Raw genomic sequence first — 19335 nt, 5'->3', positions numbered from 1 at the left:
TCCAGCACAGGGGTAAAATTGATCACTGCGTATTTATTGATGTTATGAACACTTGAAAGAAAGGAGGAAGAAAGAAATGTTGCCATAGAAACATCGATATACAACCTCCCATCCCCAGCACTGGGGGAGAACAGTGCTCCCACCCCCCTGTGCCGCTTGTGGGGAGCAGAGGAGAGCTCAGAATTGGTTTGGAGGGTGCAATTTAGCGCTTGCAAATTGTTGCCCTGCTGCACTTCTGTGTGCCTGCCATCAAACAGGAGCATCGTTTGGTGCTGAGCTTGCCCTGAGTGAGGCAGATGGAGCTGGCATTGCCAACACCTCGGCTTTACCAGGAGCAAAGGGAAGTGTTGGCATTAGCAGTGCTGAATCTGCCCCAAGGAGAAGGCAGAATGGCTGTGGGGCTGCTTGGGGGGGTGGGGGCTCTTCCCTAAACTGCTGCCCCTTTGGCACTGGAGCCAAAGGGACCCAGGACTGTGGCACCTGGGGCTGTTCCAGCCTCTCTGCAGTGCTGGGCTGGATGGGAGGGTGTAGGTGAGGGCAGGAGGGGACAAGGATGCTGGAGGTCAGTCACCGCTGTGCCACCCGCTGCATCAGGTCGGTGCAGGGCAGGTTTGTGTGCTCACATGGGGATGTCTAAGGGCTAAGACGCTCTCCAGCCCTGCTGCCGTGTCTGGGTTGGCACGCAGGAGCTCACTCATGCAAGTGGCATTGTGACACTAAGCAGAATTTGCTGCCGGAGGGGCTTCTCATTAATAGGAAGGAGAGTGCAGAGCTGCTCCACACCCACGGCCGTGCTTGGGCTGTCCCCGTGGGGACTGTCACTGCAGCATCACCCCGCTGCAGCCCTGCAGTGCACCTCCCTGGGTCTCCAACTACAGTCCCAGCATGGCATGCACAGCTCTGGGACCCATCCAGCACAGAAGGAAGGGATGCGGAGCTCCCTCCTCTTCTTCCATCTCTGAGGCTGGGAGATGTGGGGCAGGGCTGAGTGCGAAGCAAACAGGCTGCCTCCCTTCCCCAGGGCACCCCAGCAGCCGCCCTGCAGCATCCTTTGCTCCACGGCGAGTCGTCAGGAATGGTGGGGACGCAGCTCACCCCGCAGCCCTCACCTCCCAAAGCGGAAAGCGAAGCCCCCTTTCTTCCTGCTGTATCCATTGAGCTCCTCAGCCAGGTCCCCCAGCGTGCCGCCACCTCCACGCTTCTCCGAGCCCTCCTGCCGTCCCCGTGTGCCCACGCTGTGCTGCTGCCCGTAGCCCCGCAGCCCCCTGGCGATGCCCAGCAGTGTGCCCAGCTCCTCGCTTCGCCGCCGCATCGGGGCTGCCCACACACAGGGACCCGCAGCCTCAGCTCCTCTCCAGCGTGGCTCCAGCACATCCTCAGGGCGTCGGGGCTGGTGGTGCTGGTGGGGTGGGCAGCAGGCTGCCAGGCTCAGCAGGACGAGGCAGGACAGAGAATAGGATGCTCTCATCTGGGGGGAGCACAGGGAGGGAGAGAGGTGGTAAAGTGCTCAGCATCCTTGGGGGTATCAAGGGCTTCTTTCAATGGAGCATCTGAGCCAGGGAGCCTTCCCTCTATGGAGCATCCCCATTATGGAGCATCCCCTGGTCACGCTATGGGGCAGACACCCATATATGTGCTGCAGCACCCTTAAAGCAGCCAGAAACCTCCCCACTACAACCCCTCACTGAGCTGCTCTCTCTGCAGCTTCATCCTCCTTCTCTCCCTTCCTCTCTTCACTCCACGCTCTGCCTGCAGCCCTGCAGTCCCTCCCCTGGTCCTCTGCCAGGCCCGGCAGGTTCAGGTTGGCTGCACGGGGCTGTTAACGGGGCAGGCTGATGGGAGCAGCTGATGGGAGCTGCAGCCTCGTGCTCCTCTTAGCAGCACTGCGGGGAGGACTTAAGTGCGTTCACCTGAGCAGCGCTCAGCTCTGAGTGCGCAGGTCCCACCTGCAGCGCCCAACTAATGCGTGCAGGGGAAGGAGCTCGCAGCCATTGTGCTGCTTTATGGGGCTGAGCGGTGCCCGGGTGACCTTGGGCAGCTCTGCAAAACTTCAGAGAAGGAGAATGGAGTTTTTTCCTTTTATTTTCAGGAGCTGCTGCCTTAGAAATCACTGCTGGTGGCAGGGGATGGGCTGCCTCCCCTACTCGGGTGCTCTGCTCACCTGCAGACCCCGCTGAGCCCAAAGCACTGTGGATCCCAGCTCCCGTCCTGCTTTGGGTTTTGCTTTGGGGCGCTCTGTGCCTCCATCCCACCTTGCTCCCAACCTGGGCACTCCCAGCACAAACCCAAACCCAGCCCCATCCCATCCCATCCCATCCCATCCCATCCCGGGCTGTTCCCACTCCTGCAGCCCATGGACATGTCTCTGCTGTCCCCATCACTCACCTCTCTGCCTTGGGCGATGCCCAGCACCTGGCCCTGCTCCGTGCTGCCCTGAGTGTATCCAGGTTGAGCTGGACATTAAATAGCTGCGGGTGCTAATTGCCTCGTGCTGGAGGCTGGGCTGCTGCGGGGAGGTGGGGGAACAGAGGGGACGTGGCTGGCCAAGCCACTACAACAGGGTTAATGAGCCGCCTTCATTTGTGGCTTCGTTATGAGCAGGAGCTGTGCTCTTGGCTGGGAGCCAGTGGCAGTGACGCTGGTTGGGGACACGAGCACTCTCACCTGCACTTGATGTGTGTGTCACTGCGGGTCCAGCTGGGTGTGCAGACCCTGCAGACACTCCTGAACTCCTAAACCCACTCAGGACCCATTCCCGCATGGAGAAGCCCCTTTGTTCCCACCCAATGCTCACAGCTGGTCCCCAGCCCCAGCCCTTGGCTGCCCCCTCCCACATCCTGGGATGGAGGTGAGCAGTGAGTGAAGGGATCTGGGATCCCACTCAGTGCTGTGCCCAGCCGCACACTGTGGCTTTCCCATAGGTTTGGGTTCCCCGTGATGTTCCCAAACAGCTGCCAGGTACCACCATCCTTCTGCTGTTGGCCCCGTGCTGTCACCATAGAGGAGAGCACACCGGTAACGATGAGTTCCTTTTATTAAGGAGTTCAGAAAGTCCACATGGACAGCGCTGGACACCACTCACACACAATGGAGACCTCACGGCACAGCAACACGACGTGACGGCTGCAGGGAGGGACGTGGCTGTGCTCCATCCCCGGAGCCACACGCTGCCCCTTCAGTCCCCAGCACCAGGCTGCAGCTGTGCCATCCCCTCATGTCCCCATGGCCATCACTGGTGGCACTGGGAGTGGGTTCATCCCAGCCTGGGGTTATTGACTGAGTGCCATGTGCACTCCCAGCACTCATCCTGGAGAATCCATCGTCTCGGGTTGTATGGAATTAACCTCTCGTGCAATGCGAAACAAACTCATTTGGGAGTCCTGGGTGGGATGGGCAGGATGCAGGGAAGTGCTACCAACACACTACAACACCCCATTCCTGACCCTTCAGAGCTCGGGACCACAAGGACCCCACAGACGGGCTCTGGGTCCCTCCTCCCAAAGGCAAATGCTATACAAACCAGCTACGTCTGACCCACCAAAATCAACGAGCTAACAGCAAAGGTGGGCATGGCCCCACAGCCCCTTGGGGTGCAGCTGCTGCCCTGTGCGGGGCGGGTTTGGTTGGATGTGAGCAGTGCAGTGTCTCAGGGTGGTCCCAGCACATTGTGTGTCCCCAGACCCCACAGGGCAGTGGGATGGAGAATCACCCGCAGGAGGAAGCTCTCATCTGGTGTGGAATGAGAGCAGGGAAGGCTTAAGAAAAGGAGCACGTCGGGAAGCGCAGAGCTGCTGCTGCGGGAATGAACCTTTGATCTCACTGTGCTTTGGGTTCCTTTGCAGCACAACACTGGGGCTGCCTTCCCCTCCTTGGGGCGCTCCAGCTGTTCTCTGTAGGGTTGGGGTCAGTTGTGGGGCTGTATCCTCAGTGCTGTGGGAAATGATGCGAAGGTGCAGGGGGTCCTGGCTTCCCCTCCCCCGACACCAGCTTTTTGGGGTTTTTTTTTGGACAAAAGCCCCCATTGGAGTCCTTATGGGAGCCTCTCCCGTTCCTATGGGGCCGGGGCTGCTGCACCCCTTGGCATCACGGTGCCTGGTGGGCTGAGGATGCAGCCCCGTTATCAGCGCCCTGCAGATGCTAAGCCCCACTCAGGGCTGCTTTTTGCAAAACCTTAATGGGATTTGAAGAAACGAAAGGCTTTGAATATCTGCAGGTGCAGAGGCAGAGCTGGAGCGTGGCTCATCGGGGATGGAAATGAATGCGAGTCGCCGGGTGGGGGGCTCTGTGGGGGTGCTGCTGAAGCAGAGGGCAAGGTCAGAGAGTCTGGATGGTGAAAACCCATCGTGTGTCCTGGGCAGGAGCTGTGCAGGGAAGGCAGAGCTGTACTGGGGGGTTGAGCCTTCCTTGCTTCCTCCTCTTCCTCCTGCTCTCTGCTTCCCTGATGCCACCACGCAGCTTTGTGCCATGCTTGGCTGTGGGCATCCATCCCTGCAGCGCTGTGCCCATACGCTGTGCAGCTCCGTGAGCAGGGGGCAGTGAGGTCTGTAGGTGTCCCTTCCCCTCTCCAAGGGAGGAGAGGAGAATGTTTGCAGGCAGAGTAAGAATCACTGGTGTGAGCACCAACCCAGCAGAGCCCTCCCTGTCCTCAGTAGCACCGTGGGGGCTCAGTGCCCCAGAAATGGCCTCCAGCCCCCTCAGCCCCCTCCCCTCCCTGTGCACTGCTCCCCAAATCCCCACCGCACCACGAGCATCGAGAGTGACCCAGGGAGGGGACACCCATCCCAGTGGGAAACAGAGGGGTCAGGACAAAGCCATTGTCCCCAATGGGGAGATGCTCCCACAGGACCCCAGGGCAGGACGGTGGCATAGGGTGCACCAGGAGGAGGGGAACCATGGGGCAGTGGGGAGGGCAGGGGTCAGGGAGGGGCTCTGTCCATCCGCTAATTCTCCTCCCGGACGGGTCGGATCTTCATCTCAGTGAACTTAAGGGAGTATTGCCAGCCGGTCCAGGAGGACCACTCGATGCCGTCAGCATAGGAGCTGTGGTGACCCTTGAGGTACTGCCCGTTGAGGTTGGAGGTGTGGCAGTTGCGGTACCACCATGCGCCGTGGTAGAACGCAGCACAGTTGTTCTCTGAGTGGTCGTTGTCCAGGTCCTTGGTGGTGAACTTCATCCCGTTGTGCTTCAGGAAGGAATCTCCTGCCGCAGGTAAAAGGAGCCATCAAGGGCCCTCCCCACCCCTCTCGCTGCCCCCCCAAAGCCCCATGCACCCCAATGGAGCTTCTTGGTGCCGTATGGGGCACTCACTATTCAACCACATCCACCTTCTGTCAGTGGATAGGATTTGGTCCCCTGTGGAGCCCTACCTGCCGTCCCCGAGTAGTCGGCGATGGAGATGGGGTACCCATCCTCCTCGGGGTCAACAGAGAAGAGCCCCACACCAAAGCTGCCGTAATGTGCGAAGGCAGTGCCATTGTCAAAGTCCTCCAGGTCAATGCGCAGCTCGTAGCTGCCCTGCACCGTCAGCACGTGGATCCTCTTCAGCCCTACATGGAATGGGGTGAGCAGGGTATAGGGGGGGTCCTTGGGATGCACTGATCCCCACTTCCAGCTCCCACTGCCCTGGCCAAGGATGTGTGCAGCCCATGGGCAAACGGCAGCACCGCTCACCTGCCTATTGCTGCCTATTGCCCTGTGCTCCCTGTGGCTGCCTGGCTATGGCATGCAGGACATGTGTACTGGCTCAGCCATCGGGGTGCATTGGTTCAGACACTGTTTTGACCATTGGGTGCATTGGTTCAGTCACTGGGTGCACTGGTTTGGCTATTTGGGTGTGCTGGCTCAGCCATTGGGTGCACCATTTTGGCCATTGTGTGCATTGGCTTGGCCATCAGGGTGCATTGATTTAGCTATTTGGGTGTGCTGGCTCAGCCACTGGCTGCATTGGTTTGACCACTGGGTGCATCGGTTCAAGCTGTTTGTAAAGGACACCCCCCTCACCTAACCAGTGCTCTCCTGTCAGCTTCCCAAAGCCATCCCGGTACGCTTCCCAGCCACGGAAGAAGTTGACAGAGCCGTCCTCCCTTCGTTGGAATACCTGGGGAGACACAGGGGAAAGCAGAAGCTTCGAGCTCAGCCCAGCTGTTCTCTCCTCCCCTTTCCCCCCCCCCCCAGCATCTCATGCCTTGTGTGTTTTGTCCTCTTTTATCTTCAGTTTCGAGTTTGATTTATTGACAACGATCCAGAAAACGCTGCTCCCCCGCCTGACCATTTGAACGTAATTAAACCTCCAGCCCTGGATTAATTGCATTAAACTTGGCCGCTCCATCCTGCCTGGAGGGGAACGGAGCCGGCGAGATGGCCCCGGGCTGCTCCTGCCCTTGGAGCCACCCAGATCTGTCTTTCCCATTGCCCACCCATGGGACACCCACTGCCCGGCTGCTTTGGGGCCGGGTGTGATGGGGCTGGGCGCGGATCCAGCGCCGATCCTGCTGTACTTACCTTCTAGAATTAGAGCCTTAATTTTAATCCTTGCACTGAGCGCTTGAGAAGCTGCTGCTAAACCCATTTAAAGGGGTTTTTCAGTGGGTGAGGGGGCGGCGGGGTTGGCTGGGAGCCCCGAGCTGATCTCCCCATGCCGTGCCGCGCAGGGAATGCAGCAGCGGTGATGTTGATGCTCTCATTTAATCGGCTTTGACCCGAGGTTGTAAATAGGCCAATTGCTCTGGAAAGTGCACGGGACACATCTTCATTAGCTGAGCCCCGGCGCGGCGCGGTGATTACCGAGCTGTCGGCAGCTCAGGGTTGGGACCGGCACCGCAGGGACCCCGAGAGCCCCACTGTCCCCACGTTTGGCTGCAGGAATCCCATAACACTGGGATTCCGAGCTGGTGTGCGGTCCCTCCTTGTGCATCCCATAGGGGACAGGGAAGGGAAGTGATGGGTCTTGGTGGGCTCTGGGGGTCCGCACACAAGGGGACGTGGGGCCAGGGCTGCAGGTGGGGGGAGCTGGGGAGCAGGGCCGGCTGTGCTCGCAGCACGGGCTGCCCGTTCCTTCCCTCGTCATGAAATATGCATCGCCCCCTCTTAAGCAAAAAGGATTTCCTTCCCCGCTTTCAAGCTTAGGTTGAAATATTCATCGTCCCGGCTCGCTGCCCGGCTGCTCAGCAGAGCGGGGCAGGATCTGGGAATGCAGAGAGCCGGGAAAATGGGCAAAATCAAGAAGAAAAGGACGAGTGCCACCTTCCTTTGGGGTCAGCGTCCCCACGGGCACCGCCAGGAGAGCATTGCGGGGCAGAGATGCTGAGGTGCAGCCTGGTAATGATGAGACAGAGCAGAGCTTTGCAAAGAGCCCGGCATAAGAAGCAGCATCCTCAGGCGATGGGAAGGCCGTGCTGCCCTCAGACACACCGTTATTGCTTTAATAAAGAGCCAGGAGCGGAGGGTCAAGGGGGAAATATCAGCGTGCTGCCCCGCGCTGCGAGGCGGTCAGCCCCGGGTGAGCTGCAATTAATGGCAGTGAGGATGCTCCCGTGTGCTGGGAATGGGTGTCCGTGTGTCCCTGTGTCCCTGCAGCTGGGGACGTGCTGGGCAGCCCCATCTTCCCCTGCCAAAGCTCTTGCAGCTGAAGGCTTAGCTCAGCAGCTCCCGAACCCAAATGGATTCAGCTGCTTCCACCCACCCACCCACATGCAAATAAGCCCAAATGTCAGGAGTACAGCTCCAAAGGAGGAAATTTACCAGGCTCTGTACAACAGCATCCTTACCTGGAGCCCCGATGTGCCCCAGCACCACGGATAGGTGAGTCCCCCACCGCCCATGGGGACATCGGGGAGCAGGGCTGGGCCGTGCCATGGGGCAGGGGGATGGGAGAGCTCCGGGTGCTCTGACCCACAGTGCTGGGATGCAGAACAGGCTTTGGCCCTTTGTCCCCCATCAAGGCTGTGGCTCATGATGTGCAATCACTTCCTTTGCACCCTCCTGGCCCCGTTGGAGCCTTCCCAGCTGCAGCAGCTTTAAATAAACCTCTGAGTGTCTGGCTAATCACCTTGGGCTGCTCTTCAGGCAGCTCTTGAGTGTGTGGCTGGGGGAGGTTGTGCATGAGATTTGCAAGGACCCTCTATGCCCTGGGAACTGGAGTGCTCCCTCTGTGCCCTCTCTGACCCCCAGGATGTGGGGTTGCTGTGCTGTACCTCAGTTTCCCCAATGTGAACCCAATGTACACGTCTGCTTGGGTGGGCTCTGAGTGGAGAGAGACTGAAGGCTCATCAACCCCTGGAAGGCAATGAGGGGGGCTAAGCTGCCTCCTGGCACCACTCAAAGCTGCTTAAGAGAAGCAGATCGTGGGGATTTATTTCCTAGAGCGCCCAGCTGGAGGGGAGCTGGGCCATGTCCTCATGGAGAGGCCGCCTGTCGACCCTGCTCACCACCCTGGGGTCCCTGCTTTGTGCTCAGCACCCCCTGGGCTGGGGGCACCCAATGGAACCTGGGGGGTGGGGTTGGCCACGTCCCCCTGTTGCCCACTGCTGCATTACTGTGATTATGGGGCTGTCGCAGCTGCGGCACAAAGCGAATCGGACAGGGCGAGTTAATCAGCACTGCAGCAGAGGTGCCCCCAGGCACCCCTTCGTTAGTGGTGCACAAATGAGCTGGAGTGGGTGATGCTATGAGTGGGGGGAGGAAGGGAGGGTGAGGGCATGGGGCTTAGGAAAGAGATGGTCACTGCCCAATGGTGCCCTCTGTGTTGGGGCTGGGCCATGCTGGATGTGATGGAGATCACAGGGTCTGTTGTCCCCAGACCAGCACCTGGCTCTGTGGTTTAGGGATCCCTATGTCCCCATTGCCATGAAATATGAGCTCCATCCTTGGCACCACCCCACAGCCCAATCCCAACAGCACCCATCAGCCCAACCCCAAGCTCCAGCTTGCTGAACCCTCGCCAGGTCCCTGCTCACAGCCAAGCCCCATCCCTATGACATATCCAAGAGACATCTCCCACCCACAGCCCCCATATCCAGGCCTGGGGGCATCACTCACCGTCCAGCCGCCCCCATCGGTCGTCATGTCGCAGTAGACCTGGAAGCCTGAGGGGTAATGTGTGGGGAAGATGGAGTAAATCCCATCCTCTTGCTGTCCGCTCGCATAGATGTCAAAGCAGTCCCGGGGCCGGGAGCCTGCAGCATGACACAGGGATGGGGTGGGAAGAGGGGAAGGCTGGTTAATTAATGATCTAATTTCAAGGCTTGCCATTTCTTCAGGCTCCCAACCTCGCTTCTTTGCTCTTTCTCTCCCTTTCCCTCCAGGGATTGGGTTGAATGGTGCTGGGAGGGATGGAGGGACCGTCCCCATGTTCTCATGGGGTGGTTGGGGCAGGATGGATCCCAGCAGGGGGCAGGGGGCTGCTGGCTGGGGGTGGCCATGGGCACAGTGCTGGCAGCTCCAGGGCAGCTTACTCAGCCCCATCTCAGTGCAGCAGTGATGAATGTGACTGCTCCCAGGGCTGCACAGTGTGCCTGCAGTGATTGCACCCAAATAGAGGAGAAGGGTCAGTTCTGGCTTTGCTCCTCCTTGATGGATGTGAGGGGCAGGCAGAAGTAAAGTGGGTTTTGTGGTGGCTGCACGGTCTGTTTTAAGGAGGGCTGAGGGCTGCGTGGTGAGAGACCCCCTTTGTGGGCACATCTCCCTCCTGCCTCTTCTCCCACTACAATATCCAATGTCTTTCCAGGCTGTTTCCCCATCCCAACTACCTTCTCCCTCCACTCTTGGCAGGTAGAGAGCTGGAAGATGCCCCATGGCGCATCCCTCCCCAGGGCTGGGGTTCACCTCTCACCATTGGAGCAGCCCCGGGGCCGTGCTCCCCGTGCCGGGGCTCGCTGCAGGTCAGCCTTGAGCCGGGGCCGGATGCTGCCTCGTTCCTTCTGCAGCGTGTCCAGCACATCACTGACTGAGCTCACCAGCCGGGCCATGTTGGTTTGGCTCTCAGAGAGGAGCTGCAGGTGGGGGACATGTGATGGGGCCATGGGTTGGGATTAAATGGAACTTCAGACCCTTCTGCCTCCAAGGCAGTGGCAAATCCAACCCTATGCATGCTCTGCCTGCTCCCACAATTATCAAACATCTGTAGGAGCAACATTCCCAGCCAGGCTACAAGGTGAGGACACAGAACCACGGCAGATCCCATATGATATTTTGGGTGATGTTTTCCCCCCCCAGGTCTGCTCCAGGATGATGTCCAATGCATCAGTGCATTGGAAGTGAGAGCTCCCGAGCTCAGCCTGCGGGCAGCTGGGGACAAGGAGCAGCTGGGACACGGGGACTTTGGGAGGAGCTGTGTCCTGAGGCTCTGCCTTCCCCTGAGGTGACCTGGCTGGGAGAGCTCTGTGAGGTGAGGGCAGGCGGGTGCAGAGCAGCGGTGCTGGGAGAGGAGTGAAGAAGGAACAGCGCGGAGCTCAGCATCCAGCCATTCTCTGGATCTCACTGTGATGCCCATCAGAACCCCCTGGTAAGGTTTCGGTGGGTTTGGCGTGGTGAATGGGGCAGAGGGGTTATTTGTGAGCAGGGTTCCAGGGTGATCAGGGAGGGGACAACCCCCAAAGGTGATCCAGAGCGTGGAGACCCCAAATGGCTACAAACCCCCCAGCCCTTGGGCATGGAGCTGAACTTGTGCTACTTCCAAACCCCACCAACCCACAACCACAGCTTTTCCCTGCATAAAGAACAGGATTCACCCCTTGGGGACACCCACCTGGATGAGCCTGCCCTGCTCGCTCTGCAGGGCGCTGAGCTCCTGCCCTATAGCACTGTGCCCCTTCTTGAGGCCATCGCAGTCAGCTCGCAGTTGCGTGGCGTGCGTCACCAACTTGGCCACCTCATCGGCCACACCAACCAGCAGAGCCTTCTGCTGGCCCTTGGTGGCCTTGGCCTCAGCATCATGCTCAGCAAGGGCACGCAGCAGGGAGCCCTGCAGCCCCTCCAGGCGCCCGACGCTGCCCGCTGGGTCGGGGCAGTTGGGGTCGATGAAGATGTTGATGCGGGAGCTGTCGGCTTTCTCGATGGTCACCAAGGCGTTGGCCTCCTCTGGGTTGGTGCTGATGACGGGGGGCGGCTCGGTGACGGGCGTGTGGTAGTGGTTCATGAAGAGGATGGCTCCTGTCACTGTCACTGCCAGGAGGACGGCCACCGAGAGCAGGACGGTGCACAGCACGTAGCCACAGCTCATCCTCTGGGGATACAGAGAGAGAGGGGAGGTCGGGACCTAACCAAACACACCCATCACCACAGGGTGCCGTCAGAACCCATTCAAGGTGCTGTTGGGATCCATATAGATGGACCCATCACCATGAGGGGTCATTAGGACCCATCCAGGCAGACCCATCCCTGTGCCCTTCCACCATGAGGTGGGTTCGGATCCTTAAGAGGACTGGGATCAGTGATGGTGATGGGACAGAGAAATGAAGCTCATCCCCCCAAGGACTCCTATCCACAGGATGGAGCAATGGGAGGAGGAAGCAGAGATGCCTATCACAAAAGCAAAGTGCTTTAGTCCCTATGTAGAGCCTGGAGGGTGGTTTTGTCTTCATGTCCTCATTTGGGGTGGATCCAAAACCCAGCTCCAGAAAACAAACCTTGTACCCCAGGGACACTGGAGAGGTCAGGATGTGCGGCTTTGGGGGTAACACTATGCACGGGTTAGATCTGCTCCTCTGCTCCAGCTCTGGCTATGAGGGATGTCTATATTGGTATAATGCTGCAGGAGGAGACATGGGGACAGCAGGGAACCCTGCAGCGCCAGCAGGGTATGGGTGAGCTCGGCCAGCAGAGCTGCTGAAGCCACCTGGGAGCCATGGGTATGAAATAATAAAGAGGGTGAGCGGAGCAGCGTGCGGCCGCGTGTATGTTTTATTGAAGGCATAAAGCTCAGTGCAAGCAGCCCCAGCCCCAGGAGGTGAATGTGGGCTCCTCACTGCCCTGGGAGTGTGGGAAGGCAGGGAAGGAAAGGGAGAACTGCTGCACTGTGCCCTGCAGTGGGGATAGTGGGGAAAGCAAAGGGAGAGAGGGGAGCACAGGGTGTTCCCGGTGATGTGGGGAGGCTGGAGCCTCACTGAGCAGCAATGGGGATTGCTCAAATGGAGGTTCTCGCTGCTTTGGAGTGATCTTATCCCATTGTGACCCAATGGAAGAGCAATTGCTCCTGGGCTCAGCCTGCAGGAGCTGCTCAGGGTGCATTGAGAGCCCATTCTTGCAAAGCCATCAGCACGGAGGGTGTGAGCTGCCACCCAACCGTCAGCTCCAGCCCTTTTTCATTACACCTGCGGGACACGGGTGGTCATTTTCCCTTGACCCCAGTGCAGCTGTCACAGGGAATTGCAGTGCTGCCAGAAAGCTGCCTATTTGGAGAGACAAAGACTACTTTCTCCAGGAATGAGGAGAAAATTGCTGCATCTGCAAAGATTTCCCAAGCCCTGTCCCCTCCCGTGCACATCTATCTGGAGTGACACCTTCCTTCAAGCACCCTTCATTCACGCTCCTGCAACCATTTGCATTAAGGTGACCAGGGCTGCGGCAGCCAGGGAGGTGGGGGGGGGCCACAGCTGCCCCACACAACCCTAAGGATGCTCTGGGTTTTTTCATGCTGGGCTCAGCCCCAGGGCAGTTCTCCCCATAGAACGGGGCAGTAGAAGAAGGAAGCAGGGATGCACATCACTATGGGGACAATTGGGACCCTGTGAGCACAGAAGCAGGACAGGACGGCTGCTGGGAAGAGGGGAGCATTGGGATATTGGGATCCAAGCAGGGAACACTGCTGGTTTCCAGCCTTCCAGCCCCAACACTGTCACCTTCCTTCCATCGCTGAGTGCAGGAGTGAAGGGACGATCCCCCTGCCAACATGCACCTCTGCCTGCAGCCGTGATACACTGAGCGGTGACAGCCTTCCCCGTCCCCCAGCGCTGTGCTGGCGGGTTGTGTTACCTGGCAACCTGCGGTGGGAGAGGAGGGAAACTCCTCCGGCAGCACCTGGAGCACTGAGCTGGGGTTGGGGTCTCTCAGTGCCCCCTGCTCAGCAGCACTGTGCCCAGCATCCAGCATGGAGCCCTGCCAGCACTGCGTTCCTCGGAGCTCCGGGGCTTTCTGCTGCCCATTGCACAGCCTTGAGCTCACTGATCTTCTTGCTCTTGAGCAGCCATAGGTCATCCCTCTGCCCTGCTGTTCTCCTTGCCAGCAGGCCAATGTCCCCACATTGCTTCTTCCCAAGGAGGGAGCAGAGCTTTCCCTGCAAAGCTGCTCGGGGTGTTGGGGTTGGGAGGGATGCGGCAGAGCAAAACCCAGCGCAGGTCCTGACTGAGTGCAGGATGCCAGGAATTCTGGTGGCCTCCGATCTGACATCTGCTGGCAGCAGTGCCAGGTTGGGGAGCAGAACTGCTGCCTATTGCTGAGGCCAAGCCCAGATCTCTGTGTGCACACAGAGACAGAGCTAGAACCAAGGGGACTGCTCCTACTCGCTGTCCCTGCACTCAGGGGACCCGAGCTGTGTGGTATGAGCTGCCCACAGGCTGAGTGCATCCTGGGGCTGGGGTGCCATTGTCACCCCGCTACACATCCCCTCCTCCTTGGCCCCCAGACACATGAGCAGCCATGTAGGTGCAGAACTCCAGCATGAAGAGCCAGAGCAGAGCCAGAGGGAGGAAGGCTGCTTGTCCCCGGGCAGGTGGAGCAAAGCTGGAGCCAAGAATGGAGAGTGGTGGTGGGAGAGACTGTGCTGTGAGGTGGGAATGCTCTTCAAGGAGGAGGTGTCCCTTTATTCCAGCCAAAGGCGCTGCTCTCTGTAACCCAGCAGGGCCACTGGATGGGATCCCAGTGACATGGGATGGAGCAGCCCCAGGGCTGTCCCCATGAGCTGCGTCCCAGCCAGGGATGAAGCAGGACCTCGGTTGTGCTCCCTGCAGAGCAGCCATCCCCCCTCCTACCAGGTTAACCTGGCTCCAGAGGAGCCCAGCCGGAGGACTGCAAGGTGCAGTCCATCCCACGTCTTGCTTAAGCAGCTCTCTGTGCATCCCAAACCCTTCTCCTCTGGGCTGATGCAGCTCTGCACCCCGGCCATCCCAGCCCCTCTGCTCGTTTCCAGGCACAGCCGAGCTGCATCCCCCTGCCTGCTCTCCCCCGTTCTCCTACAGCACAGCACAGCACATCGCGGTGCGGCGCTGAGCGCACACGGGGACAGGCTTCCACTGGAGCCTCCGGGAGCTGGAAGCAAACTCCGCTCCCTCTGCAACGTGCAGGAGCAAGCAGCTCCGTGCTGCCACGCTCAGCCCCGAATGCACCTCCCTCATCAGAGGGAAAAAGGGAAAACGAAACGATGGACACGGGGATGAGCGTGTCCCTGCTGGGGATCCCCCGCCCCAGGCAGCGGGGTGCAGATGGGAGCCAGAAGACGGAGCAGAGAGAAGGGAGATTCTATCCCTCAGCTCTCAGGCTTGGTCTGGACCATCTCCTTCTCTTTCTCCCTCTGTTCCCACGTCTCTCAGCCCCTCTCCATGCCTGTCCCTCTCACCAGGTGCGAGGCAGCCCCACGCCCCAGTCACTCTCCCCTACCTGCCGCCTGCGCGCTGCGGATCCACGTTCGGATGCCGCCCGCACCCCAATGGCTCCGGCTGGAGGAGATGGCACACGTGCAGCCGCCCCGCAAATCGCCTCCGGTGCACGCAAAGCTGCCCCACCGCGACGCCGGCCTCTGCCCAAAGCCCAGCCGGCGTTTGGCTGTGGGCAGGTTGGGTAGCAGAGGAGATAAGGAAGGCAGCTGGCTGAGGCTGCAGATCGCGGCCAGGACTCGCAATCCCCTCTAAGAGGTGATTTAAGCAGTTAAAATGTGCGGCGGTCAATCCGAGCAGGGTGTGAGCGTTCGTCCGCTGCCTGCCCAGCGCTCAGCCCTTGCGCCGGAGGGGGATGCGGGAATCAACACGGAGCCGGGGGATGCGGGAGGCAGCGGGTGTTGGGCTCGGAGCGGTGCCCGAGGGATGCTCCCCGTGCCGGGGCAGCCGCTCGCCCCCGGGTGGAAGTTACCGTGGGGTGTGGGGGGGACACGCGTGGGACCCCCGGCCCGGCTCGCCCCCCGGCCCGTACCTGCGGTTTCTCCTGCTGCCCGTCCTCAAGTTGCGATGCTCCTCCCATGGTTTTCCAGCGCTCGTTCCCCATCTCGCCTCCAACTTCGGCCCGAAGTCCCCGAGCCCCCGGCCCGGCGCGTCCCGCGCCCCGCACTCCTCGCCGGGAGGGAGGAACGGGCGGCTGCGGCGGCGGAGGGAAAGGAGGGAGAGGAGGAGGAGGACACGGGCACGGACGCGGGGGTGGGCCCTCCCTCCCCGGCAGCCCCGCCCGCCTCTCTCCCCCCCTCCGGCCGCGGGCAGGGGGCAGAGGGAGAGCGGAGTATCGCCCCCAAGCTCTCCCCGAGACCCTCTTCAGCTACCTCCGTTGTCAGCTCCATCCGCTCCGGATTCACTCCGGAATCATTCCGGTTTCGCTCCGGTTTCACTCCGGATCCACTCCAGATCCAGATGTGCCGGCACAGCTGGAGGAGCCGCAGCAGGTAAGGTGGTTTGGAGCTTGTGATGGGGCTGTTCTGGGGGTATGTCGTGGCCGCTCACCCCCTCTCCATGGCCACAATCCTGGGGCATCACTCCGTGTTCATGGGGCTCTGCACCACCGTGCCCCACGGGTGGGTTTGCCCTTAGTGGGAGGAGGGGTCTGGGCAGGGCCAGGGGACACTGGGATCGCCCCCCTCAGATGGAAAACATATGGGATCATCACCCCAGGCCTCAGTGCTAAGGGTTAGCCAAAGCAATTGGTAGTAAAATCCATAGTGCTGTCCCTGGGGGCATCATCAGGACATCCACCATGTGGGTCTGCTCATCATTGGCACCGAGTGAAGCATTTTGCCCAAATCCCACCATTTCCAGCCCAAAGGAGCAGCACCCGCCTGATTTACCATCACTGCTCTGAGGGGGGATGTGGGTTTTTTTTTCCCGTCCCTTTGTGGCACCTCCCTTCAATCTTTCATCCGCCGCATGTCTGACCTGCAGGCAGGATCTGCTGAGAGGTTCTGAGAGCATCCTGAGCACAGCAGTGGGGGGAGGATGGCATCTCCCCCTCTGCCAAACACCCTCCAGGAGGGGTACGGGGGAACAGAGCTCTGTATGTGCATGGTACCTAACCTGGTCTGCTGGCCACGTGCACCTCCCAGCTTTGACTCTGGTGATGCCGTGTGGATGTACAGGGTGATGGTGATGGCCAGCAGCCCAGCTCCTTCCCCATGGATGAGACCATCCAACTCGCTGCACACGTGGCAGTCTGTGCCGTTCTGGCAGCACAAGGCCCCAGGCGCCAGGGGGCTGCTTGAGCTGAACTCCAAACAATAAAAACTTATCATTAAAAAGAAATGTATCTTGGCTTCACACGGCCTGGCAGCGCGGGGAGGAGTGATTCAGTGGCTTGTCAGCCCTCGGTGTTAGGCACGCCGAGCTGAGCAACTGGACACTCTCCAAGTCCAGCAACTCATTTTCTGCAGATGGAGCCAGGACCGCGAGGTTTAATTTGCAATCCAACATACCTTGACATAACCCTCAGCATCATCACGGGTGCTGCTGTAGAATGGGATGAGACCACACCGGGACAATACCATGCAGCCCCCATTGTGCCCAGGTTATACCCCCATGGGGTGTCCTTTGGGGTGTGGATGCAGGGCTGGTGGCTCTCCATGCTTTGGAGCTCCCGAGTGATGCTCAGGGCACATTGCTTGGGCTCATTGCTGACTCACGCCATGCTGTGTTGCCTCATGTTACCCACCATGAAGACACAAGAGGGGGCACCCCCAGGTGGCTGAACCCTGCTGGCAACATCACTCCCATGCTTGGCTTGTGCAGGGCATGGTGACACTGGCCCATGAGACCAGGGCTGTGTCAGGTGGGATCAGGTACCCGGGGAGCACCCCAGGGCTGGGAGTGTAATGGGATGGGGAGGGGGCTCCTCCCGGCAGCCCAACACAAATCGATCCCACAAGTATGGCGTGATTCATGTCTCAGGCTGTGGCCTGAGGGCAAAAACTGGAGAAATGTTTGATGTGAAGCTGCGGGTCCTGTTGGGAGCTGCAGCTCTGCCTGCCCTGAACAGGCTCTGCCCTCATTGCTTGAGGGTGCCGGGCTGGGCCTGGGGCAAAAAATGACTAAAGCAACTTGGGATTAGAGCTGTGTGCTGAAATATGGCATTTCAACATTGTGTTTGGATGCTGTCTTCTGTGCTGCGATTGGAGGCAGCAAGAAGAGCTGAATGCATTACAGCTGGGCTCCTGTCAGCCCTATGCTTTGCAAATGGGGACAGACCTGAAGGCAGCACCCTCAGATGGGGCTGGGGTTGGGGCTGGGGTCTGCACCTCCAGAACACCACAGAACAGGGGATGGGTGCTTGTGAGCTCAGAGCCCACATGTTTCCAGCCATTGGATCAGTGCTAGTGGGGCAGAAATCCCCATTTCACAGTGATTCCCCCATTGCTGAGCAGGGCTGGGGGCCGGGGTTGGCTGCCAGGAGCCAAGTGCTGTGCTTGGATGTGTGCCATCAGGAGCCATCGCTGCACACAGGCGGCGTCAGACATCATCATAATATTAATAATGAAAGGGCAGAGCCTTCAAAGATCTTCGCCCCTGCGCTGCACGGCTGGTGAGCGCGGAATGCAAAGGAGCTGCGTGAGCCTCATCCCAAGCAGCCATGGGGTGATGCCAGTCTGGGTCATAAAAATGCCCAGGGAGCCCCAGGGTGCTCCCCATGTTTGGCTGCGGGGTCCCCATCTCACATCCCCTGTTTGGTGGCTGTATGATTTTGTGATTCTCCTCTTTGGCAGGGCACAGGGCACACTGCTCACTCTGAATGTGGGCACATTAAGGAATGGGCAAACTGAGCATCTCTCAGAGGACAGAGAGGTGAGATGAGCTGTGCTGCAAATGGGGACTGAGACAGCCTGTGGGGCCATGGGCTGTGCATCTCCACTCCTCTGCTCTGTTCCAGGAGCCCTGACCTCAGAAGGAAGAAGCCAAACCCCTGTGCTGGGTGCAGAGTGTGCCTATCCCATGCCCACCCCATGCCCAAACCGTAGCCACCCATACCCGCTCCATACTCAACCCATGTCCAACCCATGCTCACCTCATACCCATTCCATGCTCACTCCATGCCCACTTCATGCCCACTGCATAGCCACCCATACCCACTCTATACCCACCCCATTATCACCCATACCCACTCCATACCCATCCTACACCCATCCCATGTCCACCCCTACCCATATCATACCCACTCTACACCCACCCCATGCCCACCCCATACCCACCTCATACCCCATACCCACCCCATGTCCACCCCATAACCGCCCATACCCATATCATACCCACTCTATACCCACCCCAAGCCCCCTGCACACACTGTGTATCCCAGTGTGCTGTGCTCATACACTCACAGAGTGCAGCATCACCGGATCCCGCTGTGCTCCCATTGCCATCCCATTGTGCACAGCCCTCCCTCAGCCTTCTTTCCCCCCTCCAAACACAAGAAAAAACCCCAAATCCTCCACAAGTGAGAAATCTCTTTTTGTTCCTCTCTTTTTTCTCCGCCGCCGCAGAGGATCGATCAGAGCTGAGTCTCCATAATCCGCCCTTTCTGTGGGAAGCTGAAGCCCCTGGTGGGGGGGGGGGATGGATCCTGATGGGTCCCACTCGGGATGCTCAGGGCTGCGTGCTCATGGCATCCAGCATCCCAAACCCCCATCTCCTAGCAACTTCCCTGCACTGCCTCTCTGTGATTCCCTGCCTTCAGGATTTGAAGGGCAGAGCTTTGGTTCCTGAATGGGTTTGGGAGCGTTTTGTCCTCCCTGCATCCAGCGCTTGGGGAATGCAGGAAAACCTCCGGGCAAACCCCAGCTGTTAGCAATGGGATGTGCCACTGGGGGTGGGATTCCACCCCCTGGGAGCTCAGGCTGGAAGCAACGGTGGGAAAACAACATTCTTGTTGGCTGAAAAACAACATTTGATCAGGAGAAAATCATACAACAGGGTTTTGTTTGGCTTTGTTTTGGTGGTTAAGGAATGCCTGGCTGTTTGTAGGCTGGGAAATATGTCCACAGGTCCTGGAGAGCTGAAAGGGATAAATCACTGCTGGCACTGGAATGGGCTTTGTTGTGCCTGATCTAAAATACGGTGGTAAAAATGACCATACTGCAATTATAAAAGGGGAGGGCGGGTGGGGGGCGGAGGGTTTGCGCTGCTCCTGTTTGCTCAGCGCACAGCGATGGGTAATGAAAGCAG

At 59.3% G+C, this 19335-nt stretch overlaps 2 protein-coding genes across 2 annotated transcripts; both read right to left on the bottom strand.

The window, feature by feature from the left end:
* Nucleotides 1-13: 13 nt before the first annotated feature.
* QRFP (pyroglutamylated RFamide peptide) lies at nucleotides 14-3026 on the bottom strand. Its single transcript, XM_085520930.1, has one exon. It carries the CDS (start codon nucleotides 1466-1468, stop codon nucleotides 1106-1108), a length of 363 nt encoding a protein of 120 aa, XP_085377056.1. The 5' UTR covers nucleotides 1469-3026; the 3' UTR covers nucleotides 14-1105.
* FIBCD1 (fibrinogen C domain containing 1) lies at nucleotides 3017-15362 on the bottom strand. The gene is made up of 7 exons (XM_015879384.3): nucleotides 15119-15362; nucleotides 10746-11222; nucleotides 9831-9990; nucleotides 9038-9174; nucleotides 6002-6098; nucleotides 5368-5547; nucleotides 3017-5200 (listed from the first exon to the last, which is right to left on the bottom strand). The coding sequence occupies exons 1-7, from the start codon at nucleotides 15188-15190 to the stop codon at nucleotides 4941-4943; spliced, it is 1383 nt and encodes a 460-aa protein (XP_015734870.2). The 5' UTR covers nucleotides 15191-15362; the 3' UTR covers nucleotides 3017-4940.
* Between the last annotated feature and the right edge of the window lie 3973 nt (nucleotides 15363-19335).

This window comes from Coturnix japonica, chromosome 21 (genome assembly GCF_054131305.1).
Source record: "Coturnix japonica strain WE chromosome 21, WE-NBRP24, whole genome shotgun sequence".
Lineage (NCBI taxonomy): Eukaryota > Metazoa > Chordata > Aves > Galliformes > Phasianidae > Coturnix > Coturnix japonica.
This window is presented reverse-complemented; position numbering and strand designations above follow the sequence as displayed.

Coding starts and splice junctions, on each gene's coding strand:
- FIBCD1 (XM_015879384.3), bottom strand. CDS start 15,190: ATGGGGAACGAGCGCTGGAAAACCATGGGAGGAGCATCGCAACTTGAG. Junction 11,223..15,118: donor GGCAGCAGGAGAAACCGCAG/GTACGGGCCGGG, acceptor CTGTATCCCCAG/AGGATGAGCTGTGGCTACGT. Junction 5,201..5,367: donor CGACTACTCGGGGACGGCAG/GTAGGGCTCCAC, acceptor TACCTGCGGCAG/GAGATTCCTTCCTGAAGCAC.
- QRFP (XM_085520930.1), bottom strand. CDS start 1,468: ATGAGAGCATCCTATTCTCTGTCCTGCCTCGTCCTGCTGAGCCTGGCA.